At 37.8% G+C, this 26,478-nt stretch overlaps 5 protein-coding genes across 7 annotated transcripts; 3 read left to right on the top strand and 2 right to left on the bottom strand.

Moving 5' to 3' along the window:
- Window positions 1-1,797: 1,797 nt before the first annotated feature.
- LOC141825759 (ras-related protein Rab11B) lies at window positions 1,798-6,287 on the bottom strand. Of its 2 annotated transcripts, XM_074713146.1 has the most exons (3): window positions 6,033-6,287; window positions 5,857-5,973; window positions 1,798-2,498 (listed from the first exon to the last, which is right to left on the bottom strand). In XM_074713146.1, exons 1-3 carry the CDS (start codon window positions 6,053-6,055, stop codon window positions 2,069-2,071), a joined length of 570 nt encoding a protein of 189 aa, XP_074569247.1. In that variant the 5' UTR covers window positions 6,056-6,287; the 3' UTR covers window positions 1,798-2,068. The 2 variants fall into 2 exon arrangements, with proteins under 2 accessions (XP_074569247.1, XP_074569246.1); XM_074713145.1 differs by having other exon boundaries at window positions 5,857-6,287.
- A 538-nt stretch (window positions 6,288-6,825) lies between these two features.
- LOC141825505 (putative 3-hydroxyisobutyrate dehydrogenase-like 2, mitochondrial) lies at window positions 6,826-7,915 on the bottom strand. The gene has a single exon (XM_074712889.1). The coding sequence runs from the start codon at window positions 7,901-7,903 to the stop codon at window positions 6,929-6,931; it is 975 nt and encodes a 324-aa protein (XP_074568990.1). The 5' UTR covers window positions 7,904-7,915; the 3' UTR covers window positions 6,826-6,928.
- Window positions 7,916-12,801: 4,886 nt separating this feature from the next.
- On the top strand, window positions 12,802-13,348 carry LOC141824968 (protein RADIALIS-like 6). 2 transcript variants are annotated; one of them, XM_074712319.1, is made up of 2 exons: window positions 12,802-13,074; window positions 13,169-13,348. In XM_074712319.1, the coding sequence occupies exons 1-2, from the start codon at window positions 12,831-12,833 to the stop codon at window positions 13,171-13,173; spliced, it is 249 nt and encodes an 82-aa protein (XP_074568420.1). In that variant the 5' UTR covers window positions 12,802-12,830; the 3' UTR covers window positions 13,174-13,348. The 2 variants fall into 2 exon arrangements, with proteins under 2 accessions (XP_074568420.1, XP_074568419.1); XM_074712318.1 differs by having other exon boundaries at window positions 13,166-13,348.
- Window positions 13,349-19,022: 5,674 nt separating this feature from the next.
- On the top strand, window positions 19,023-21,333 carry LOC141824862 (polygalacturonase At1g48100-like). Its single transcript, XM_074712193.1, has 7 exons — window positions 19,023-19,079; window positions 19,386-19,517; window positions 19,734-19,889; window positions 20,032-20,067; window positions 20,174-20,381; window positions 20,535-20,725; window positions 20,941-21,333. Exons 1-7 carry the CDS (start codon window positions 19,023-19,025, stop codon window positions 21,331-21,333), a joined length of 1,173 nt encoding a protein of 390 aa, XP_074568294.1.
- Window positions 21,334-24,639: 3,306 nt separating this feature from the next.
- On the top strand, window positions 24,640-25,926 carry LOC141825614 (MYB-like transcription factor EOBII). The gene is made up of 4 exons (XM_074712997.1): window positions 24,640-24,775; window positions 24,860-24,989; window positions 25,581-25,771; window positions 25,817-25,926. Exons 1-4 carry the CDS (start codon window positions 24,640-24,642, stop codon window positions 25,924-25,926), a joined length of 567 nt encoding a protein of 188 aa, XP_074569098.1.
- The last annotated feature ends 552 nt before the right edge of the window (window positions 25,927-26,478 follow it).

The raw sequence follows: 26,478 nt of genomic DNA, 5'->3' as shown, positions 1-26,478 counted from the left end.
CTTAGCTAGCTCATCTTGATTTGCTCACTTGGCGTGGCTTATAGACCTGATTGGCCTAGTTACGTCAACCAAGTTCGTACTTTCTGTGCATCAAACCAAATTAATACTCTACCCCACTTTCACATCAAATATTAGTTAGCTTGGTCTACTTGGCTCGCCTGTTCTATCCAAACCGCTAGGTTCACTCATTTGTTCCTGCCCGTTTGATCTATTCATTAGCTTGTTGCATTCAATTCTTCAAATTTGCTTCTTTGTCTACCTGGATGCCTTATTAGCTTAGTTTGCTAGCTTCACTTGCTCAACTCTTCCATAAATTAGGGATTGTTTTGGGCGATGGAATATAATGTTTTTTTTAATTATGAAACAATTAACTAAGAAGGCTTGTGATGGTTACAATTCTATGAAATTGGTTGTCCAAATTCATCTCTTTAGCCGCATAAAAAGGTATTCATTGTCAGAATTTATTGATTGAATAGCTACTCGTCAACCAAAAAGACCATTAGTTTTATTTCGGGATATAATTGAGTTGGTTATGATGGGGCAAAGTTGCAGAAGATGACAAAGGTTCGAATCTCGATGAAGTCGAGATAATATTCTCATCCGTTGTGGTCAATTGTAACTTTTCGATTTATTTTTTTTTATAAATGATCGTAGGGCCGACCGTGTGAGACCATTGGAATGGTGGATTCTATTTTTTGTAAAAAAGAAGACCACTGGTTTCTTTAAAGAGAATTGTTTATTTTTAGCTCGAAGTCTATATTTCTCAACATTTACCTATAGTTACAAACGTATTTCAATTAACTATCTCACAACAAAGGATGAAACATTTCGATAAACTCTGAGGTTTATAAGTAAATAAAGCAGTTGCAGGAAAGGGGGAAAATAAAAAAAGAGTTACAACTAGCTGTATATGTAGTTCATAATCTTTGTTGCTGTTAAAGAAATCTTGATATATACCATACATGTGCTGACTATTCTATGATTGATTGTTGTTGATGGTTCCTTTTTTATATACTTTTGTGTTTCCTATTAATGTTTTCATTGACTGGTTCAACTCGTTAAATCAAGAACCAAAAGACAGCGATTCAAAAATTCTGATTATAAATTAGATATTGATTTGAGCTCAAATAGTCGGGTTATGGGTTATGGCTTTAAAAGATATAAATTTTAAATTTAAGATCCTGACATAAGTAACTTTTGAGACCCTTAGCTTATCATGGTTGACACTCTCATAAAAGATAGGTACTCATATTCTAATTTTTTGACAAACAACTTTCAATTGACGCCTTCTGCACCTCCCTATTCTTTGATTGTTTGCCATGCTTTATTATTTATAATATAAATAGATAGATATTGGTTCCAGCTGCCAACTATGCTATCTTATGACTCAAAGAACTAAAATAAGGTTGCACCCGACGACGATGAAGCTTCAAATTAAAACCATTAGTATCTAATTTGAAGGATAACCAACCAGGTTTACAATAAAAAAGACAGTTTGAGGCTTCAAAACACTGAATCGGTGCTCTAGCCACATCTATCGCGATGATTGTATTGGCGCTCTTTAAATTAAAAGTAGGTTCTTTTGTATTTTAAATTTAATTGAGCGAGGCTAATTAGTAAAAGGCCTTTTTTTTCCGCCTGTACATCGACATTAATGCAGAAACCACGGACCGTTATATAAATCCCAAACAGGAATAGCTTTAAAAACACCACAGTTATTTTACTCTTTAGTTCGTCAGCAAAAAATGCCTATTAGAGAAATTTTTGCAAAATCAACACAGATAAATTGTTTTGAAAGAAAACATTTCACACATTCTACACAATGATATGAGAGACATGCTTGTAGCTACAAAAATTTTATGGAACAAGAATAAGGTTTTCGAAGCAACAATCAAGTTTTAAATCCTAACTTTGAATCATCTTAGGCTGCATCAAACACACAAGACAAAGTTCCAGCAGGAATCACCTCCATTGTATTCATGCAGGTTAGCAACGGAAAGCCAGCCATAAGTGCATAAACCTGTGAACTGTTGCTGTTCCCATAAGTCCAGCGGCTTCCTTTGTAAACCTAAGTTGAGCAACAGCCAACTTTCTTAACAGCTGAAACATCATCCTTACCAACATTGATTGTCTGTCCCTTTGGTAAAGCAGCTGAATCATCGCCAGGTTCAAGTGCCTTCCTACTCACAACATTATAAATCTGAGTGAGCACTTCAGTAAAGGCACCTTCCACGTTCAATGATTCCAGCGCAGATGTCTCCATGAAGAAGGTGTGCTCTCTCTCTGCAAAATCCTTTGCATCCTCAGTACTAACAGCTCTAAGATGAGCCAAATCTGCCTTGTTTCCCACGAGCATGATGACAATGTTGGGATCAGTGTGGTCCCTTAGTTCCTTCAACCACCTTTCTATGCTCTCAAATGTTGCATGACGAGTAATATCGTACACAACTAGTGCTCCAACAGCTCCCCGATAATATGCACTCGTGATTGCTCGGTATCTAGGGCGACAGAGTTATAGTTGCATAAATATTATTTCTGGAAATATATACCATATTTTGTAACTAAGAATCTTCTCTGAGAAAGGACTTAGTTGATGTATCCAAGATGCAATTTGCAATTTTTCCCCAAGGAAAAAAAAAGCCTACTACAAAGTCTCTAAATTCATGGATGAAAAAACAAGGATTTCAAATACAAAATTCATATTTTAATCAAAGACAAAGCATAACTAAAAAAATCTCATATGATCCAAATTTTAAACTTTGATCTTGAAAGACACAAAGTCAACATTGTTCTCTTTTTTAATATCTAAATCCCTCTTCTATCTTTACTCCTTTCTTTCTCACTCTTCTCTTCTTCATTCCTCCACTGATATTCTCCAAAACTTGTGCTACTGTCATTGCCCTATATGGAAAAAGCGAGCAAGGAAAGAAGAGAGAGGAGAAAGAGAAACATAGATGGATAGGACAAAGAGGGAGAGAGATAAAGGAAGAGGAGGGAGAGAGGAGTGAGGCAGGCCAAATAATGTGTTACAATTGTTGAAAAGAGGAAGAGAAAGGAGAAAGTGGGAGGATGAAGAAAGAGGGAGAGGGAGAGGGAGAGGGAGAGGAAGGGAAGGAAGCGCTTGATGATGGTGGATCATAGGCGGCGATGAACCTAGCATTTAAAAAGGCAGTGTAATAGGAAGAATGGACAGAGATAGGTAGGAACAAATAGAGAGACAATAGAAAGAAGAAAAGGAAAAAAAATTAAAATAGTTTCAATAAAAAAAAGCAAATGAGTACATTCCGCTTGCTATCTTTTTTAAAAATAAATAAAAAATAGACAATATATTTGATTGAGACATGTAAATATTTAGTGTATCTGAGTGGAATGAAAAATATATATATACCCGTATCAAAGTGAAATATTTAATAGAATTTATATATAATCTTATAACTAATCTAATAATCATGAATGAAGGTATAACCCCTTCAACAATTAGCCAGTAGCACTACTTAATATTGATTCCTATAACTTGCTGAACAAGTTGCCAGAGTTACTTGGTTACAAATCATGTTATATTGTTGTAATCAAGTAGTTCCAAATGGATCTCGCTTTAGGATTGATGAAGAAGTCACATTGTATCTGGAGATGATTATAGGGTCTCCTATCCTGAATTTACTTGGAATAAAATAAGAGAGAAAAGAAAAGAAATAAAATGATCAATTTCTCTAGTTAATTGAAAGGAAATAGTGAAGATGAAGGAATTTAATTTCATCCACCTCTATTTTATTTCCATCCATATTAGATGAAGATAGAGAAAAATGAAATTCACATGCCACAAACACATAAGTGAGAGAATCTCTTCCTACAACTATGTCTAAGTGAACAATCTAAATAAAATAAAAAGAAAAATAAGATGATATAATTCATTTCTTTCTTTCTCTTCACTTAAATAATTTCATTCCTCTTATTTCCTTCTATCTATACTTTATAGGCACTTAGTTTAGGAATTGTAAAGGGCTTGTCACAACATTTTGATCAACACCCATCAAAAAATTTCAGTAAATATGTATATCATTACCTTTTGCCTCAGGGTTGATCTATAGTTGGATTCTCATTTTTAACTTGTGGGGCTAACCATAGCTGAGATTTTTTTATATATAAAAAAAATGGCTTAGAATTTGGCCCTATGGCCTAAAGAGATCACGCATTCTCATTTCAAAACTAGTATTTAATTTATTATGCTCAACTTTTTACCTAGCATAATAACTAACTAACAAGCCTAGAGTACTTGCAGTTCTACTAATAGAATAAGGGTTAATTTCCAAAAACTATTCTGATCATTCCTTCCCTTGATCTGACATTGGTAATAAGAAGAGAACATTACATCTTTTTGTTTCTTCAGTGGAATTTTGTTGAGTGACATTGATACCTGACTCAAACATCAAATTTGGCTAGACTTGCAAAAAGAATAATTTCAAATTCACCCCTTTTTGGTGAAATTGGAAATTTATGATTCACAAATAAATGTGGCTGAATTAACTTAATTTTTGTTCGACTTTGAGGACAAGGGAATCTGTTGAGACTCTATGCAAATGGCATCTTCCAACTTCATACGACTAGCTTTAAAATTCTACAATTGTATGGCAGAGACTGTCAATCGGTTTGAATTTGGTTTGGTTGACTATAAGTATGTTGTGCAGGGGGAGGAAACCTTGACCATTAAAAAATGGATATGATGGCTACAGAAAGGGTTGGATGCAGATTGTGACTGGGTCACGAGATTTACATGTATGACTTTGGCAGGTCTTCAATAAGAGGGCATGAATCTTGCCTTATCTTTCTGGCGAATGACTATCATATCTAACAATGATACCTCATGTAGGTGGCTTGTTTTCCACATCTCGTTTCTTCATATTTTTTTATGAAAAATATTTAATTTATGAGCTTATAGGTCTCCTCTATCCACATACCAGATCAATAGACCCCATTATAATCTTACATGATATGAATGCACCATTTACTAAATTTGAGAGGTTCATGTTCAGTGATATGGTGCATGCAATGTAAGGAACTTAATTCTTGCATAACCTTTAGCCACTTTTAAATTTTTATTCATAATGAAAAATTTTGTAAGCTAGTATATACCATCTCAAAGACAATTGGAGAAACAGAATTCTTAACATTTTTCATTTTGCAAAGAAATTGTTAAACGCTTTGATGTATAGTAAATAACACAAATATAAAAGTTGAAGTGACAGGACAATTTTTCTGGTTAACCAAAATGTAGCATAAATATACACCCAAGTATCAGGAAAAGATGCATGTTCATGAACCTTTCTAGTTTATGTCAATACAAATGTTGACTATTTAGATGTATGCATCCGCAAAGATTTAAAGATTCAATCAAAAAGTCATAGGCTTCAAATAATATGTCCGTCCAAAACAAAACAAAATAGTTCACTTAAATTTGGGAATGCCCTTTATAGTGATTGTTTCAAACACGGCTCAATAGATAGTTGTCTAGGTAATTAACGACAACTTGAAGGATACAGTTCCAAGACTCCAAACCCTAATATAACCATTTCATTGAAAACCAATAGGTGCCTTTTCAGCTTTACCGAAGGAAATGGAACACAAGCCAAAAGAGCGATTTTAAACAAGATTGTTACATCAAGAACTAGAAGCAGGGCATAGATCTGACAAGTGGAACCACATCCCACGCCAGATCTTAGACCAAAGACGACAGCAGATGATAACTAGTCGAATAAATCGTTGGATCATTTGGAAATATCAGATCCAAATCGAATTTTCGTATAAATCAAGATAGGAGATCTTGCAAAAACAAGAGGGAAAAAGTGGGAGAACGCATACCTCTCCTGGCCCGCGGTGTCCCAAATCTGAGCCTTGATAACCTTGTCATCAACGCGAATGGTTCGGGTGGCGAACTCGACCCCGATAGTGGACTTGGACTCGAGGTTGAACTCGTTCCTGGTAAACCGCGAGAGCAGGTTAGATTTGCCAACGCCAGAATCCCCAATAAGCACAACCTTGAAGAGGTAGTCGTAGTCATCCTCCGCTCTGTATGACATTGCTCCACCGCCTTCGCCACCACTATCGTCGCCGACTGCACCTCCACCGAGAGTTCCTCAGGCGGAAGATCGAGTGCGAACTTAGTCTCGGTCCCTCTCTTCTAATCAGTGAAAAGGGGAAAAAAAAGGCGATTCGTCGTCGTCGCCGCTGCCGTTAGGGTTCGCCGTTGCCGTTATAAGGGCGAATTAGCAAGGAGTGTGGGCAAGCGCCTCATTTAAATTAACTGCAACACAAAAACTAACTGCAGTTTAAAAGTGCACCTCAAAAAATTAAACTTCGCACGATGTGTTTTAGGGGAAAAAAAAGTGTTAAACTTTCGCTCTTCCATTATATCAAAATAGGAAAAAAAATCCTCCTGTTATTTTCCTCTTATTCTTTATTTAAATGCTGTGCTTCAAAAATCATTCAATTTGTATGCATGTTGCCTCGAGAAAATAACATAGATATAAAAAATGAATGAATTTATACAGCACACTGAAACTTTGAATAAAGATAATTTGTCACCAACTAAGCTGTTAAGATGATAATAATTATCATAACCTGTGACTGGCAATTTGATGAGCTGGAATCATGAATTATTAACTTTTTTTTCTTTTTTAATTTCTAAAGATTTGATGTTAATGTCTTCCAGCTGATGTTAATGTCACTTGAGCCCCGAGGTTTATGTCGTTCTTCTTCTTTTAGCCACTGAAGTTTTAAAGAATTGCATTTACTCCTATAATTTGGAAAGTCATTATTTCTTTTCCTCCATTAACTTTGCCAACTTAAAAAGTTCAAACACTGATAAGCCCAACTGATTGAGAATAGAATTTGACATTGACTAAGCAAAATCTTAATAAATGATCGCCAATCCTTAGTTCCCCTCACGCTTTCCGTTCAACCTCTCGAGGACGGTGATGAGGCCGTGCAACCCCATCTTGTGGTCGCCGTTCGCGATCATCCCCAAGTACAGCTGCCGGCACAGCGCCGTCCCCGGCATGGCCGCAGCCACCGACTTCGTCCCCTCTTCCCCTGCCCCTGCCTTCTCGGCCGCGTCCTCCAGCGCCATCCCCAAATCCTTCACGTAGTACTCCGCGAACCCGCCCGGGGCGAAGTCCCTCCTGGCCACCCGCTCCCCGAAGATTTCCATTATGTTGGTCCCCGCCGCGCCGCCCCTCACCGCCTCCACGAACTCCGCCACGCCGAGCCCTGCCCTCTCCGCGAACAGCGCCGCCTCGCTCAGCCCCAGGAGGCTGCCCGCCCCCACCACCTGGTTCGCCAGCTTAGCGCTCTGCCCGCTCCCGGCAGGCCCCAGCCACGTCGCGCGCCCCAGAAGGTCGAATAGGGGAGCAAGCCACTGCACCACGGCCTCCTCGCCGCCGGCGAAGATCGCGAGCCGCCCCTCACGAGCGCCCACGTCGGCGCCAGAAACCGGTGCGTCGACGGACCAGCAGCCCCTGGCGCGTGCGGCGACGGCGACCTCTCGGGCGAGGGCGGGGTCGCAGGTGGTGCAGTCGACGAGGACGCCGCCGGTGGGGAGGGAAGCGAGGGCGCCAGAGGAGGGGTGGAGAAGGACGGAGCGGACGTCGGAGGTGCGGCTGACGATGGTGAAGACGACGTCGGCGGATCGGGCAGCGTCGGCGGGGGAGGGCTCGAGGGCAGCCCCGAGGCGGAGGAGGGGGGCAGCCTTCGAGGGGGTGCGGGCGTAGATGGTGAGGTGGTAGCCGGCGGAGAGGAGGCGTTCGGCCATGGGAGCGCCCATGATACCGGGGCCGATCCAACCGATGCGGGTGTGACCGGGGCGAATAGGATCGGGGTAGCCGCGGCGCTGGTTTTCCTCCATGGCCATTCTCGTGGCCGCCGTTGCTATGCCTGGTTAGTGAATTAATAGCTCTGTGAGCATCTCCAATGGATGCCCTATTCCACCATTTTGATGTAAAAAAAATATCAAAAAATTCCAATGGATACCTTAAATTTGACATCATTTTGGTGCAAGTGGTGCTGCACTGTTCACTTGCACCAAAATGGTGCAAGTAATTATTTATTTTAAATAAATATATTATAATATTTAATCTATATTTAAAATATTCTTAAATATTATAAATTAATATTATTTAATTAAATTAAATTTCTTTTGTAAATTTTATATATTATAAATTTATATTAGTTATTAACTTAAATGAGTAGTATTTAAAATATTTGTTATATTATTAAGATTATAAATATTTTAAAATTTATAATATTGATAATTTCATAACAAACACATAATTAAACATTTAAAATTTCAAAATGCAATGAATATATATGTTGAATAATAAATTATAAGATGGAAAAAATAGAATATTCTAAGGAATATTTCTTTTAATGTAGGAAATGGTGTGTATTGGTTGGAGTTGAAAAAAAATTTGGTGTTGCAATGACACCAAATTGGTGTTGAAAATGCACTAAAATGGATTTTGTGGTTGGAGATGGTCTAAGTCCATGACCTAAGCTAATAATTCTACGAGTCCAAATGCGGATCCATTTTTTGTGAGGAGGCCCACAAAACCAACTGCACAGCACATTGCCATAAAGATAAAAGTATTTGTGCCATTCGATTAATAAATTATTTTTGAATCCTAAATAATTTAACTCTAAACTAAAAGAGCTATATACTAATTCGCCTTACCGTTTTCACATTCAGAAGTATTCCTTTCCTTATTTACATGGCAAACTGATAAGTTTGACATTAAAAATGTCCTTTAGCTTTATAACTATAAATACAAGCTCCAGTTTGAGAGTTTCTTCCAATCTCTCTCCTTGATTCCTAAACATGACTTCTCCTTCTTATTAAAATTAGTGTTAAAATCATGGGTTCATTGCATCGATGACTAATTCTATATAATAATTTGCTAATCAGCGAGATTCCCCGCGATGGTATATCCACCGCTCGAACTTGATCTAACATGCACTACATCGTCCATTCGGTCAACTTCTGCAGGCCTGTACTCGTTGACTAATTGGTCAAGTCGCGTTGTATTCGTGTTGGTATACGCGTTGTATTCGTGTCGGTATGTAACACGTTCAGGGAGAATCCAAGGAACCATATCTGACACATTTGACCGTGGCTTTGTGCCAACGCAACTCGTCGACATATCCTCCTCTCTTCTCGGAGTTCACCTTATCCTCTATCTTTTCCTTTTAACTCCCCGGCCATCGCCATTTTTCTCCATGACGGGAGACGACGGAGAGCCCTTCGGCTACCACGACGACCAACTCGAGTTCTTCCAATCCGTCTCCAATACCCTGCAGGGATTCATGAGTTTTGAGGATTACTGCCTAAACTACCGCCCTGCCGACGTGCCATGGTGGCAGCAGAATGCAGGGTTCGGCTGCCCAGAGGAGGTGGAATTCGATGCGGAGGAGAGTCCTTCCCAGAGGAAGCTCATGCTAACGCAGTCTTCGTTGTCTTCATCATCGCAAGAGGAAGTCGGGGAAGAGGAAGAGGAGGTAGACAGGTAGTGGTGGAGATTGAACTGATGAGCAAATAAGATATATATATATAGAGATAGAGAGAGAGAGAGACAGAGAGAGAGAGAGAGAGAGAGATTTGCTACCCTGCCGAGAGGAGGTGGAATTCGATGCGGAGGAAGGACAACTTGATGATATATGCAGGAAGAAACTTAATAAGAGAGGAGAGAAGCGGCAGACAGAGCCTAGCTAGCTTTGCCTTCATCACCAAGAGCGAGGTTGATCATCTTGAAGATGGATTTAGGTGGAGAAAATATGGCCAAAAATCAGTAAAAAGTAGTCCTTTCCCAAGGTTCAATCTAGATCCTTTTCCGATGACACCACCTCGTGTGATCACAACCTATGAAGGGAAACACACGCATGTTAGCGCCGAGACGACTCCTCGTGTGCAATATTTTCCGATGACACCACCTCCACCGGCGGCGACGGAAGCGCGCCGGGCTTAATCCACCACCACCACCTTCTGATGCAGCAGTAGCATCTACTCGGCGGCATTGAACATGTAAACACCAACACTACTGACATCCAGCTTTTCCAATATAATTCTAATTTGCAGCCATCAGTTCAACTTCCTGACTACGATCTCTTGCAAGATGCTATATTTAATTTCCTGCTCAATATTCATGCAGAGGAATCAACCATGACTACTGTCTAATTAATTAGGTAGCCAGTTATAGATATATAATTGCCATTTTCGATCGTTTTGCATCTCGATTGATCAACTAGTGATTCTTGTACATGCATGTCGCCGCTAAATCAGTTTGATCTGAATGAGATGGACTGATGATGATTAGTTCTGTTATCTATAACATGACTGAATAAATGTATGTTCTTGTTTACTGATGCCTCTAATTTTGATTCAAATTTTATTGGAATTTGATTTTCGCACTAATGAATCCAGTAGGATCTGATTTAGATAATTGCTCATGATAAATAGATAATCGAGATAAGTAAGACCAAAAAAATGTGCATAAATTAATCGATTTCAAATCCCTTACATTGTCTGGATTGTGTTGTGTACATGGAGATCGAATTTGGTAACATAACAGGAATTATTTTGCTATAAATCACTGAAGAAAATAAAACACTAAACTGAAATATATATGCGTGAAAATAAACTTCCAAAAAACCCCTTTCCATCACCCAGTCTTCGATCGATCATTGCCTGCGCTCTTCCATTGGTCTGCGGGAACAAGTTGGGATCACGTACGTCTGCATGAAGCGTCGCTCTGGATGCCTCACCGGTAGGTGGTCAGTAGGCCGATGTTGTAGCTGAGGATGGCGCTGCCGAGGGCGGGACGTACTTTCCCCTGCGTAGCTCTCGCTGGCAACGAAAAAAAGGGCGGGAGAGGAAGGAGGAGTTTTATATATATATATATATATAGTCAAGATCTTCAAGTGATTGATGAATCTAGCCTGTACTTTGATGATTTTAGATGCATACATCATGCTTCATCTCAAAATATACATGTCATTCATCTAAAATATATACCTTTATTTTGCCCATATTAATTATTTACAAATTCACAAAGTGGAACTTAAGTTGCATTAATTTGACCTTTATCTTATTCTACTCGACAGGAAATTAAGGGACTTTTAGAAGCACCGGAGACATATATGCTATATATAGTCCTTTACAGTGCTCTACCAATAATAACTAATTAAATTTCACTTTGGACACACAATTTTCTCTTCGATCTAGCTAGCTAGAGCACCTACTTTATGCCACAATAATCCAACTTAGCCCAAAGTACTCTCTAGCCTAATTTCACCCTGACCATTGCTACCGTACTTTAACCTTGCACGCCCAAGCACCTTAGGCCATCTAACCACTTTCCCATTAATTATATTCCGACCTAGCTATTATACTTTGGTCCAATTCTAGTTGCAGTTCAACCAAACTAAGCCTGACACTCCATTTGCTTCGACCAAACCCCTAGAAATTCTATCAAAAAAATCTGACTGCCCACTCAACTCAATCAGACTGTTTCTAACTTGATCTTCTCTAGTCAATTCCTCTAACCAAGCTAGCAAACTTATATATCTCCAGTATTCACCATGGCATTCCTTATGAATTTTTTGTGCATAAGTCATTTAATATTTGATCAAATCTGATGAGAGATTTATTTTTTTCTTAAAAAAAAAATATCTTCACAAAGTTTCTCTCTTACTAGCATATATTTACTGTTATAGCAAAAGATGATACCCTCGACCCTTCTAATACTGTTTTAAAGGATATGGAAGAGAGGTAAATCACGAAAGTCTTCATTCTGACCTGACCTGACCTAGTAGCCCACTGCATGAGAAGCATATATTTACTATGACTATGAAGATAGATGCAGAGAAGTACCTTTATTTGTAAAGTTCCCTGCAAAAGAAGTTGATGCTGATAACATCTAGAGTAGCTATTCCCTGGAGGCTGAAGGAATTCTACTTCATTATCTTGTTTAAAAACACTTAATAATTTCATGCCATCTGAAACAGTAAAGAATATGATCCTGATTCAATCCTTCCCCTTGTTTGAATTAATCCAAAAGGCATTAGATTCTTCACATATAACCACACTACCACTGCATCGAACAACTTGTAAAACTGAGCTAAAGGACGACCACAGGGTTGAGAATATAATGATGCCAAACGATGAGAATAGTATCTGTTGATATGTGCAATATAACCCTGGAGATGAGGCAAATTATATGGATTCTTACTGTCACTTGGAATCTGTATCACAAGGAAGTCTTTTCTTAAGATTGGTTTCGAGAATCTGATCAGCCTTTTGCTAGGCATAAATGCAAATCTTAGCTGAGTCTCATTCCTGTTTCTGAGCCAAATGCTGAATGTAATATTATGCTGCCAAAAAAACAAGGAACTGACAGGAATTGGGGGTTGAGATCACATTGACTTCATCCATCGAAGTAAATATTAATGAGAAATCTCTTACTGAAAAGAGTTCCCATCCTTTTGGGTCCTTATTCTTCCAGCATCCACCAACTCCTCTGTTGCCAAAGAATCAATGTAGAGATCCAAAATCACTGAAACTTGGTCAAGAGAGGAATCAGAGGTTGTGACAATCAATCAAAAGATTTATTGCTTATTAATTCTAAACCTACCATTTCAGTTTCCTATGTAAATTATTTTTATTCTCCAACTGGTCTGTCTCCGTTGTAACAGTAACGTTTCTTCCCTTTATAAATAGCAGCCATACCATTTCATCCAACTCCAACACCAACCGGTCTCCTTTGCTTACTTCTTACAAAGTAGCTAGTATGGCATCGAGTTCAATCACCTCTTCCTCCTCGCCGTGGACCACGAAGCAGAACAAGATGTTCGAGAAGGCCTTGGCGGTGTACGACAAGGATACGCCCGACCGTTGGCACAACGTCGCTCGTGCCGTCGGTGGGAAGACCATCGATGAAGTGAAGCACCACTATGAGCTGCTCGTTGAGGACATCCGCCTCATCGAGAAAGGCCACTTGCCCTCTGCTCACTACCTTTCTTCAGCAAGAAGAGGTATTTAAATCTCTAAAAATATAAATTACTCTCTTTCTTTCCAAACAACTTAAACCTATATAGCTTTTCCAATAATTTTGCCATTTTGTAGCAGGTTGAAGTTGATCAAAGTATTCGTCTCCTCTTACAGATCAACGATCTTGCCATAAAGATAAGAAATTAGATTATTGTAATACCTTTAGTCATAACTGAAAATTGTATGTGTGTGTGTGTATATATATATATATATATATATGTATATGTATATTGACTATTTAAGGTATGCAGGCTTGCTTCATAGTTTCTACCTGATGTACTTATAGATTACGTTTGGTGAAACATATTATCAAGTTAAACACCAAGATTCCATAATGAGTCCAAAATGAAAAGTCAACTAAAAATCGTTTTTTCTTTTTGCATGTTTTTTTTGCCTAGAGCTGCAGTGAACATGAATAGGGGAAAAAAGTTTGATAGGTAATAATATGCCTTACTGAACAAAGTTATTTTTCTTAATGTATATATATTATCTATTGACCGAAAAGAAAAAACTTATTAAACATTATTAAGTTTCTGTTTGCATAAAATATTAGAAACATGAAAAATGTTTTCAATTCTAGAAAATCTTTTGTGAAATAAATATATTTTTCTCCCTGTTTAATTCCTTCCATTGAATTTTCATGAATAATGTAAGCATTTTCATTTCGATAATGGCATATTTAATTTTTATTTAAAAGAATTTGTGATACTTAACAGTGTATGATTATCTTTAGATTGACTTGATAAATATATATACCACATGGATCATGTTTTTTTTACATTTTAATATAATAAAATTTATTATATAAAAATATTAGAAATGTCTTATTGAGGTGTAATATTAATGATGCAAATATTTAAAGATGAAAGTCAATTGATATTTTTGTGATATTGACATTCATAATTGCTTCTATGAAATTATATATGCATGGCTAAGTGTATTATATTATCTTCGACTAGTTAAATACAACATTTGCTACATCTACTGTGATTTTATATAGGCAATATCTACTTGACAACTGTCTACTTGCTTTGTGACCTCGTCTCAAATCCTACTCCATCTATATACCGCCCTACAACTCCAACCTTTGTTGTCTTTTGTCTTCATTGTCTTCTAGCTAGCCAGCCTTTTCTACAATTTAGTGACATAGCCAGAAAGTCATTCGAGTCTGTTTAAGAAAATTTAAGGGCAAATTTGTTGATGAGAAAACGTTAGATAACAATAGCATATGATATGATGCATGCATTCACACGTATTTCATTAAAAATAAATAGATCTGCTAACTCAACGACCTCCTTAGAGTCTATCCCATAGATATGGAGGGAGGTTCATGCATACAGATACACAGGCGTTAGGCGCATGCATGGTGGAATCGATCCTAGATCATCATCTCCTAGAATAATCGACTCCTGACTATTACGTCAATAATACTATACATCCACCGTCTATGCTATATATGCCCTGAGTTAGCTGGTTGGCTAGCTGTGCTTTATAATTTTGGAATCATTATTTTAAAAACCATATATTTATAATCATCTATTTATTACGTCAGTAATAAAAAATCATCTATTTATTACTGTGGTCAACTGGTTAGCTAGCTGTGCTTTATAATTTTGGAATCATTTTAAAAATGACTAATTAATTAATTGTATATATCGTTTAATATATATATCCTTCTTAATTAAATAACAGTGAGCTCAAATTGATCTTTCAATCAGTTAAGTAGTTCTTCGATCACAATATTTGGAGAGCACTTAGAGTATGAGAGACAACGATGACAAGCACAAGCGATTAGACAGTACAACATAGTGCAGTGGGATGATAAAGTTAATTTTATCGACTGATTTATGGACACTCCAATGGACTGACAATAAGCAATGAACATGTGTGGGTGAATTGATAATCACATAATGTAATTAAGAGCTAGCAGCGTAAATATTAACTAAAAATTAAATAGTGTATACTAACAAATAATTTATATTATATAATATTATTTTAAAAATTGACGAGTGAATTGACCCCCACTAGATTATATTAGAGGTAATTAACTTTGATAGCTATATTCTATTGCAATTTTAGTTTAAAAAAATTAAAATTATTTACAATTTACATGCAGTGATTAGTAATGGTATGATGGAGCTTTCTTCTCCCTCAATGAGTCTCCCAAATCAAGTGAAAAATAGCCCTCTCTGATATTTTGAGTTCGTCGATGAGTTCTAGTAGTCCTTATGTTGTTTACCAATAGGCAGATGGCATGGGATTCAAAAGTAATTTTTTTTAAAAAAAAATGGAGCTTACTGCTAATTTTCTGAAGCAGTACTGTAGTAAATAAACACGTTCTCTTAATTTTCCTTTTAACTGGCTCAAGACGGAGCAGTGCATGCGTTGGCGCATTCTGTTTCCTCGGGAAGTAAGTAAACATATATCAATTGGATTGTTCCATTTACGCCTACGGTGATGGCACAGCAACCAGCTCAACGCATTCATTATTTCATGACGTCCAAAAGGTAATGCAGAAGAGTACCAAGTGTTCATTGCCTGCTAGCTGCTTCATCGATAGTAATATATAATATATATACATTCCCCCAATCAATAATAAGCACGCACGCTGAAGGGCATTAAAAAAAAAAGAAAAAAGATGCAGCCTGTGTCCGTACTCCAGGATTTCATCTCCACTCATGACTCAACACTAGCACACTGTATTGCTGCCGAAACATATATATAGCTAGTAATCAGTATCATTGTGTCGCGAGGCGACGCTGTGGTGCTTATCGTTCAACTTTGAAGTGGCTGCATGCTTCAACTGGTAAAATGTAGCGTACAGAAGCGTTCACTGCACAGCTCTGCCCTCTTAATTGCTTAATTCCTATATTAATTTATATCATATAATTAAAATGGCAGCCCGTGAGTAGACTACTCTCCAGCCATTGCAGACCACAAGTCGCATCCGTCTAATACAAACAAAGTGCCTCAGATCAGAATTGTGACATATATGGTACACTCGTGAGAATTAATAAGTACGGAAAGTAGCCATGTTGCTGCAATGCTTGTCCGTTCGGAATTATATATATATATATATATATAACAGACTCGTGGAATAATTAAATTAATGCTAATCATATATTTTTAGTTTGTTAAAGGTACATCTACTTTTTTTAATGAGTTTTCAATAATATTCCTCTGTCTAATCCCTCGATTTAATTATTTCCATCAGACCGTAAATAAAGTAGATGTAACAGCTGCTAAGCACTTTTAGTTAAAAATATTTGATTTTTAAAAAAATTAATTATGTAATGTTATACACATAATTAATATATATCATGCATGAACGCGCGGATTTATTTTTAAACTTTTCTTTCTTAGAAATATAAAATTTATAAATTAAATATTTTTTCCAATGCGCATGCACATGCACAACTACTATATATATATTATTTTCGTATGCACATTCACTAGCTAGCTAGGCGGAAATGGATCGAACAAAGGAGTTGGGAGAGAGACATTTTGGAAAATCAGTACGTGAAAGTAAATAAGTCTTTTGAGTTATAAATTTGAAAGTAGTAGGGACTGCATTACATCATTTTATGTGCGCCCTTTGCTGATAATGGAGGAAATTGTAGAATGATCTATGGCTATATATATCTATTAATCTGTATAATTTAATTTGTATATTGCAAGCTTTGTTTTTTAATTAAAAAAATAAAATTGAAAACATGTGGATGTTTTCGTGTGTTGTTTGTGGGGTGATGGTTAACTAAGATCCGAATTTAATTAGACGGTGTCAAATCAATCAGTTAGATATATTCCGATTGAAATTATAAGCTATATATATATATATATATATGATTATTTCAATTTAAAAATTTTCACATATATCAATTTAATTAGTTTGATTTGAAAATCTTGTAACGTACGTACTGAACCTCGCCCGCCTGAATTAGTTTGCATTGCATCAAATTTGAGCCATGCATCATCCACGGAAACGAATATATATCCAATTAAGCAAGCTAAGTCCTATATATCGTCGGTCGGCTCTCCTGCTCCCATCAGTACCAGCTCCAAGTTGGAACATTAATTAAGAGTTTTTCTTTGATCGTTAATTGCAAACCCACCTCGATTTTAGATAACAAATATTAATTTTTTGGATCAGTAAACACGTACAGTCGTCACTGAGCTAGAGAGATTAATGAATGCTTTGCAGGGGAAATTAAGAAAAAAAGGTGCGAGAGATTGATTAATTGATGATGCATGGAGGTTCACGAGACTCCCGGCCAGAAATCACGAGCCCAACAGCGATCGCTAAAGGACGCCTCCAGTGGCTTCTTAATCAATAATTAACCTGCTCGATGGATTAAACAAAAATTTTCGTCACATTTTTTCTGGCTTAAATTTATCAGAAAATTAAAGATCAGTGATGTTATCTTGTATGTGTGAATACAATTAGCTAGATAAACCAGCATATATATTATATATATTGTTCCACTACTGGAAAGAATGGCTTCAAGAATTTTTAAAAGAAAGAATGCATGGGTGAAGATCTATAAGCATCCCGGAGAGGAAATCCTAATTTGCATTGCAGTTCACAAGTTTGGGCGATACTGGGAAAAGAAACAGCTCGATCACTTAAAATTGACAACGTAACGCCAAATGAGAGAGTTAATAAGAATGTCCTTAACCAATAAACTTAGGTAATTAATTAACAGATATGCGAAAATTAACTTTCATTTTCTCAGAGCTTCACCATTATATTAATTCGGCATCATTTGAGTAATTCACTAACAAATAACAATCAAAAGGAGGGAGTCTGATTAGCTTATATATATGTTAATTTGTTCTTTCCACAATGCATATTCTCCAATTCGTTCAAAGGCATTTGGACAATAATATGCATAACTATCAGCTATGGTAAATCTTCAAGAATATAATGGACTCGTCATCCACTCACCGGTGATCATGTTTCTTATACACATCAGGTAGTGGCAGTGGCAATGCAGCATCATATCCCTCAATCATTCAGCAAATTAAATGATGTGCTGGAGGAGAGGGATCGGAGGAACCAAAGACAGTGTTAAAGGAGAATGGGCCCTTGTGCTTTTGTTTTGCTCTCCTCTCTATCTGGCAGTTGGAGTGGACAAAGCATGCAGCATACTCGTAGACGCCCGTGAAGAGGCTGCATGAAGCAAGCCGAATGTGATTATATTTTGTCATTGTTCTATATGGTTGGAAGCTCCTGGACAAGCATGAAGTGAACTGTACTTAGGATAAATTTTTATCCCAACTAATGTTGATTCCTTCAGGATCAAATTAAATTATACATAAGAACGGAACAAGGTCGTAACGGAGAGGAAAAAATTGAATCGTCTGGTCCAGCTTAAATGATAGAAGAAACTCGGTCGAACTGGATCTTTGATTAGTCAATTACTGGTGGGAAAGAGTTAGTGTGTGTGTGTGTGTGTTTTGAGAGAGCGAATGCGGTTTGTGGCTATTTAAACACGAACTTCCCTCCTCACCGGCGAGCTCTTTCTTGTTCAAAACCAGCATGAGCTCTTTCTTGTTCTCTTCTTCCCTCCTCAATCACGTTTCTCAAAGCAAAGCAGGTATAAACGAGAAGATGACTGGGGTTAGGATGGGATGCTTTGGGTTGCTCTTCCTGATTTTGATCTGCTCAAACTTTGATGTCTGCGAAGGGAGGAAAGGATGGCATTGGGGGCATAAGAAGTCTCCCTCTTCTGCCCTGCCAAGGAAGAAGGGTAGAGGAAACAATGGCGCCCGGAACGGCAATAGCAGCGGGGGAGGTGGAGGAAGAGGTGGGGGAGGTGGTTATCTGAGTCCACTGCCACCGCCACCGCTCCCATCGCCTCTTAGTCCTAGTCCTAGTCCTAGTCCTAGCCCAAACCTGAAAAATGGGTCTCAGGCAGCCCCAGCTGCGGCCATGTTCGATGTGCTTGATTTTGGAGCGAAGGGAGATGGCGTCACAGATGACACCAAGGTACCTGGCCGGCCACTGTCTTCCTTATCTCCTGCGTTCTGCACACCTGCATTGTTCTGCTTGAAATTTTTATGGCTGAACTGGACCTAGAACTAGAACTAGAACACTAGAACTAGAACTTCAAATATTCAAAAAATTCTTTAGTTTTCAGCTCATTAATTATATTGATATATTCTTAGAAAAAAATTATTTTTCATGAAACTCCAAAGTAATTTTTATTTCAAATCCTCAATTCAAACGATATCTGAAAACTTAAAATTCCTTTGGCTACTTCCTGAGTTGATTGCTAACGATGAAATGATGCAGGCTTTTGAGGCTGCATGGGCTACTGCTTGCAAGGTGCGTGGATCGGTTATGGTTGTTCCAGCAGAATTTGAGTTCCTTGTTGGCCCTATCTCTTTCTCTGGGCCTTATTGTCAGCCCAATATTATTTTCCAGGTAATCTACCTACGTACTGATTAAATTTATTTCTAAACAAACTTGCCAAAACATACATATTATCATCTGGGGATAAACCCAGTGAATTTAGGCACTGCAATGTCTAGCCAATCTATGTTGCGCCTGACCACAACCCAAAAGGATTTTTGGTACAGAGATTCTACAGTCATGAATTAATCCTCCATCTTCAAGTATCAGTCTTTCTCTCTGATGCAGCTGGATGGGATGATTATTGCCCCAACTAATGCCAAGTACTGGGGTTCAGGACTTCTATGGTGGATTGAATTCTCAAAGCTGCAAGGCATAACAATTCGAGGCAGTGGAGTAATAGAAGGGCGAGGCAGTGTCTGGTGGACAAACAATGAGCCTGATGTTGATTCAGTAAGTGACTCACCATCAATTTTGCATTTCCATCATAACCATATGAAATTATGAATAGCTAGGTTTCCCCACCATTTGTCATATATATGGAACTCATGTTCATCACCTAAAAACTCTTCAGCAGATAAATGAGGAGCTAAGTCTGGTGCTGCCAAAGATCAAACCAACGGTGACATTTCTTACTCTGTTGCTTTTCCACATGATAATTAAAGCAATGTCGAAGAGTATGAATAACATTCTGCATTTGTATTCGCCAATTTTGCTTTAATCTGCAGGCATTAAGGTTCTATGGGAGCTACAATGTCACAGTGAGTGGTATCACAATTCAAAACAGTCAACAGTGCCACCTCAAGTTTGACAACTGTGAAACTGTCCAAGTCTACAACATGACAATCGCTTCACCTGGCAATAGCCTCAACACAGATGGAATCCATCTGCAAAATTCAAGAGATGTTATGATCCATCATACCAACATGAGCTGCGGTATTATAGTTCACTACCCTGATCTGCACATTTCTTTTTCTGATGATAAAAAAACAGAAAACGAAGGAATCTTCCATCAAACTGCACATGCAAGTTGTAACTCGGCCCATTTTGCTCACATAGCTAGCTTTGCCTTGCGTTTTGAAAAAATAGGTGATGACTGTGTGTCCATCCAAACGGGGTGCTCAAACATTAACATCCACAGTGTGACCTGCGGGCCTGGTCATGGAATCAGTATTGGTGGCCTGGGAAGAGATAACAGCAAAGCATGTGTTTCCAACATAACTGTGAGGGATGTCAATTTGCACAGCACAATGACTGGTGTCAGAATCAAGACCTGGCAGGTACATGTTTTGGCATTTCCACATAAAATCAAAGTTCAAATTGTTAGAGGATCGTCATCTTTAATTTGCAAAGACTGTACAGTAGAAAAAATTAAAAAAAAAAAAAAAAACCCAAAGTTGTTTAGATCATCCATACATTTCTATGAGTTGCTACCTCGTCTGGTTGGAAACCCAACTGGGAATGCTAATACATAATAGATGTTGTATTGTCCCAGGGCGGATCAGGTTTAGTCCAGAACATAAGATTCTCAAACATAAGAGTGACAGAGGTCCAGACTCCAATTATGATCGACCAATTTTATTGTGATCGAAGCTCTTGCAAGAACCAGACATCAGCAGTAGCTCTGTCAGGCATTGTATATGAGAATATCAAAGGGTCTTACACAGTGAAACCAGTGCACTTTGCTTGCAGTGATGCCTCTCCATGTTCAGACATCACTTTAACCCAGGTTGAGCTTCAACCACTACAAGAGCACTATCATATGTATGAACCCTTCTGCTGGCAGACCTATGGAGAACTGTATACCCCAACCCTTCCTCCAATTGCCTGCTTGCAAAATGGAAAACCAACAAGTAACCATATCTTATCTGACCTTGATTTGTGCTGATTCAACCTTGGTCGAGTATATATGTTGTTGTACATATATGTGTGGTCGCTGTATAATTCTTGCGACCCATTCACCCCATTACTTCAGAATAAATATCTAGGTTTTCCAATTAATAGGCATTGCTTTGTTATAAGCATAATATATAGTATATAGTTCATTCCCTACTTAATGAAGAGTGATCTACCATGAGTGGTTGTACGGATATAAAGCCATGACAAGGTCAGATTTCTGCTAATGAAGAATTTACAGAAATTTAACCATCCATGCTGATTTAAATTTTGAGAATTCATGAAGTAGCCATGATAAAGTCAGGTTTCTGCTAATGACATTTCACGCTAGCAATCCAAGAACAGTTGCAGCACAAAGAAACAAGGAGAAAGAAATTGGGAATGGCTTACATGGAAAGTCGTCATCATTGTCGATGAGAGGAATTAGCACGCCATGGTGGGTCGGATGTATGAAGTCCATCAACTGTAGATCGCAAACTAGGGTTAGAGTTGGTAATGCGAGAAGAGGAAATGAAGGAAGAGGGCATACCCATTCTTAATAAAACTAAACCCGTGTTAATTATATATAATGTCCTATTATAACAAATTTTATTTCCTTTTCTTCATCTTTTGAATTTAAATTTCATTCCAAAATATATAATTAATATAGTGATCATATTCAAATGCGTACTTTATGTAATATATATTGAAAATTAAATTATATGTCCCGGGACAATGCTGCAGTGACATAACACTTTCTCCATTTCTTAGATGATCAAGTTCCAATTTCGATAAATTAACGGATAGATTTCTTTTAATGAACGGTTGATTTAAAAATGTTGAACTGATGGGCCGTTCGCTGTAAGTACTTCCCGATTTACTTTGGTGGCCAGTGAAAAATTTTCATGGAGCCGAGCTAGTCACCCTCAAGATTAGTCGGCATAAGCTGTGCTTTTTAATTTACCTTGGTGGTCAATAAAAATTTTCATGGAGTCAAGTTGGTCACCCTCAAGTGCATGCAAGTCTCCTAGTACCCTTCATGCTCCAACTCAACTCAAGCCTCTCAATACCAAGCCCACCTCAAAAACTAAACTTATCTACAGTAAGCAATCCAGTATTATTCCTACCTCTCTCTCTCTCCCTACAATACGCAAAAAAAGACTTCACATTTCATATCCATATTTGATTAGGGGTGTAATTGAACCGAGCCGAGCCAAACAGTAAGAAGCTCGAGCTTGAGCTCGGTTCGTTTTTCCTAAGCTCGAGTTCGGCTCGAGTTTGATTCGAGCTTTAATTCTTAAGCTCGAGCTCGGTTCGAAAATAGCTCGTTTAAAAGTTAAACGAGCTTAGTTAGAGTTTGGCTCATTAATATATAATATTTATAATTCATGTAATATATATTCGCGAGTCTCTTAACAAACACGTTTGTGAGCCTTTAAACGAACGTGTTCGCGAGCTCACGAACCAAATACTGTTAAGCTCGAGCTCGGCTCGATAATATTTTCGAGCTTGAAATCAGGCTCGAGCTCAGCTCGTTAACTTAATCGAACGAATTCAAACGAATTTTTTTTCGAACCGAGACTCGAATAGCTCATGAGCAGCTTGGCTTGTTTACACCCCTATATTTGATGCATTTAAACAATTGATTGCCAAGTCAAACTCTAGGTACCCATGCTTAAATTATAGATTCAAAATAACTATTTTTAGTACTTAGAAGGCGCCGTAAATTCATTTTGGGTCTCTGAGCTTAGATTCTCGATCACATACCTTAACATAATCAATTGACTGATTCTTTTTGATCCCATAGAGACTCCATTAGTGAAGTGCAAGCTCAATATTAATTGGATATGCTCTTTATTTCTTGGCTTAGTTAGCCTCAAACATTAACATAAATATTGGCAGAATTTGGAGCCAAAAGCTAAGTAATTCATTGAGAATTATTGCTCTTAATTAAGTTGAGGTTGAGTACGAGACGTACACACCTATTTATATATGTTATTCTTCAATCAAAGTGGGTCATGAAGAGGGAAATCTAGATTAAAAAATCAACCCTCTTGTTGTTTTCATCAATTAATTAGTGTTCGTTGTTCTAGCAAGCATTGTCGTACGTCCCACATCTCAAATTCTGCTACTCTCTCCTCTTCTTATGATTTTATTGCGTACGTAGATTTATGTTGATCGTCACATTAGAAATTAAATTCCACCATCTAAATACTTTTCTAGTGAAGATTATTCTTCATTCTAGCGATACAAAACTTGGATCAAAGACAAGCTAGCGTATGGCTTGAGACAACAAAATTTATTACGTACGTAGTGGTAAAGAATTAAGTCTTCAACTCGTCCAATAATATAAAAAACACTTTTGATCACAACAACATACAGATCTAAAAGCAAAAGCCACCTAACTATCGAAGACAAGCATTTAGGTACAGCTCGTCTCCTTCCTAGCAAGAAAGAAACATTCCACTGTGTTTTCAATTTCCATGTTCATCAATTTCTAGAATAAGAATCATGCTGACAACTCTAGGTGATTTGAAGTCGTCGACTTAATAACTAAGAATAACTCAATAGATTTGTTAACATTCAAGCACATATACTTCTTCACATCTACCAATTAATGGACAGCATGGAGTTAGGCATTTTTCACTATCATGGAAGAACCATATGGTACTGGCTCAACAAAATTGGTTAACAAAAAGAAGACACCAAGTACTAGTCAACAAAAGCCACCCATAATCCTTCATTGAAGTAATATTTTCACGTGTTCATGTTCCAACATTACTTTGATGACTACGTCTTTAATATCCACGCTAATTATATGTGTTAATCAAATATAATAGTGTTTGTTTAATTACCTATTTATACATGTATAAAGCTTTAATACTAACTAACCAATAGTCTTTAACACAGTTGCATGTTACATTTACTGATTAAAGTGATCTATTAATATTAGCTTACTTAATTATTAGCTAATCATGTGATAGATGTATATATCGAACGCTAGCTACAAAGCTTCAGCATTTGCTGCCAATGGCAGTGCTGTAGATCTAGCTAGCTAGGCTCAGTGTATATATACATATATATAACAAATAATTAACTCTATCTAATGTCTCTCAGTCTATATTCTAGTTTAACTTCAGCTAGTTTCGATCTATATATATCTCCCTCAACTAACTCTCTCCCTCAACTTACTCTCTCCCTCCCTCTTCATCCACTCACGAACTCTCCTAAAAACCCAACTCCCTGTTAATTACTAGTGTATCACAGATCTCTATCCCTTAAGTTTGATGGTGGAGGCCAGATCAGCTTAAGCAGCAGCATGGACAAGAGAATAAGCAGTAGCCAGGAGGCCGAGGTGAGGAAGGGCCCCTGGACCATGGAGGAAGACCTCATCCTCATCAACTACATCTCCAACCACGGCGAGGGCGTCTGGAACAACATCGCCCGATCTGCCGGTACGTGATATATTATAGTTTCGACCTCACTTGTTTGCCACGTGTAGCGATCTTATCCCATCAGTCATGATCACTTGATACAAGGATTGAACCGGACAGGGAAGAGCTGCCGGCTGCGGTGGCTGAACTACCTCCGACCGGACGTGCGGCGTGGGAACATCACGCCGGAGGAGCAGCAGCTGATCATGGAGCTGCATGCGAGGTGGGGGAACAGGTGAGGTTATGTTTGCTAGGCTTTCACACGATCCGATTGGGACGGGGAGGAGAAGAGAGGAGGGCATCAGTGTGCAAGCTAAGAAGATCGAGCTAGCCAAAGAGTTGGCTAAATAAAACGTGGAGAAAGCTATTCATGTGTGGCTAGAAATCTTTCGCCACGACGTAGGAGAGCCACAAATTTGATTTTCCTGGGGGGAAATAATTTCCTAAGATTTTGGGACGATCTGCGATGGCAAAACGGGTGGCCCTCAATAATCCGCACCAAAGAATTTTATTAACCAATTAAACGGGTGACATCTCTGTTTTTTATTGTTGTTTTTTGCATTAAAACGATGTCCTTTTTTAATTTATTACGAGAGCCAACTTTTATTTTTTATAAAATTAATTTAATAGGGGCAGCAATTACTTGTGTCAGTCAGATTCATCTTTAAAATCCTATTAGTAGAACAATTCTTAATTTTAAATTTATATAAAAATTATATTACATAAAAGCAAAGTTTTGCTGCATATTTATTGTGCAAAGATAATTATTTATTCACTATGTATCATGAAGTTTGTTAACATGTTTTATTTATTTTTAAATGTTGAGGTGGTCGAAAATTGCGAAGCAGCTCCCCGGGAGGACGGACAACGAGATAAAAAATTTTTGGAGGACCCGAGTGCAAAAGAAGCTGAAACACGGCGAATCCCAGAGCATGAACGGGAGTACCTCGCTGACCGACGAAGCCAGCACCAGCGCCGGCGGCCTCCATCCCAACGCCGCTGGCACCGCCGGCGGCAGCACCTTCGACACTGCCGGTATACCTGTTTGCGACGATGTATCAGCCGCCGGCAGCGACCAGCAGCACGCCGACGGCAACTTCTCCACCGAGTCTAGCGACAACTTTTGGACGGTGGACGACTTCTGGTCGATGCCGTCCCTCAACGGAGATTAATTAAGTTAAATAAAATTACAGATAATCGATAGATTATATTATCCTAAAATTCGATCGTTGATTGGACAATCCAATATTATATGTGTTGGATGTGGCCCGTCTGAATCTGATCGACCTTTGTAATTAACCTTTTGGTATATTTATATATATAAATATTAATAAACTTGCTTTTTGTGTCTACAATTTACTTATTGCTATAAATAGAAATAATGAAAACGGAAAATATCATAAAAACATTTAAAATATCAATCACAATATATATTTAAACTTGCATATATCATGCATTATTTTTAAATATATATATTGTCAGTCATTTTTTAGGTTAGTTGTCCATGATTCGTAACCATTGAATTTCGTTGATACACCCCTTTAAATTGACGACACTTCTTTGGATAAGTTATTTTCGATGCACTATCTTTTTGGTAAATTAACTCGTCTTTTTTGGATGATTTTACCAATAACTTTGACAACCAATATCAATATATCACTCTCATAGTTGACACAACATTCTATTGTTGAATTTTATCCTGTTTGATTGATGAGCTTATATAT

The sequence above is a fragment of the Curcuma longa genome, chromosome 3, assembly GCF_044706935.1.
Source record: "Curcuma longa cultivar G26 ecotype Majalengka, Jawa Barat chromosome 3, ITB_CL_G26_1.1, whole genome shotgun sequence".
Taxonomy (NCBI): Eukaryota; Viridiplantae; Streptophyta; class Magnoliopsida; order Zingiberales; family Zingiberaceae; genus Curcuma; species Curcuma longa.
This window is presented reverse-complemented; position numbering and strand designations above follow the sequence as displayed.

Bases quoted from the DNA above. Each gene is read 5' to 3' on its own strand.
- LOC141825759 (XM_074713145.1), bottom strand. From the start codon at position 6,074: ATGTCATACAGAGCGGAGGATGACTACGACTACCTCTTCAAGGTTGTG. The intron at 2,499-5,856 runs GTATGCGTTCTC...CTGTCGCCCTAG, and splicing joins GACACCGCGGGCCAGGAGAG to ATACCGAGCAATCACGAGTG.
- LOC141825505 (XM_074712889.1), bottom strand. From the start codon at position 7,903: ATGGCCATGGAGGAAAACCAGCGCCGCGGCTACCCCGATCCTATTCGC.
- LOC141824968 (XM_074712318.1), top strand. From the start codon at position 12,831: ATGGCATCGAGTTCAATCACCTCTTCCTCCTCGCCGTGGACCACGAAG.
- LOC141824862 (XM_074712193.1), top strand. From the start codon at position 19,023: ATGTTCGATGTGCTTGATTTTGGAGCGAAGGGAGATGGCGTCACAGAT. The intron at 19,518-19,733 runs GTAATCTACCTA...TCTCTGATGCAG, and splicing joins AGCCCAATATTATTTTCCAG to CTGGATGGGATGATTATTGC. The intron at 20,068-20,173 runs GTGACATTTCTT...TTTAATCTGCAG, and splicing joins TGCCAAAGATCAAACCAACG to GCATTAAGGTTCTATGGGAG.
- LOC141825614 (XM_074712997.1), top strand. From the start codon at position 24,640: ATGGACAAGAGAATAAGCAGTAGCCAGGAGGCCGAGGTGAGGAAGGGC. The intron at 24,990-25,580 runs GTGAGGTTATGT...TTAAATGTTGAG, and splicing joins CATGCGAGGTGGGGGAACAG to GTGGTCGAAAATTGCGAAGC. The intron at 25,772-25,816 runs GCACCTTCGACA...ACGATGTATCAG, and splicing joins CGCTGGCACCGCCGGCGGCA to CCGCCGGCAGCGACCAGCAG.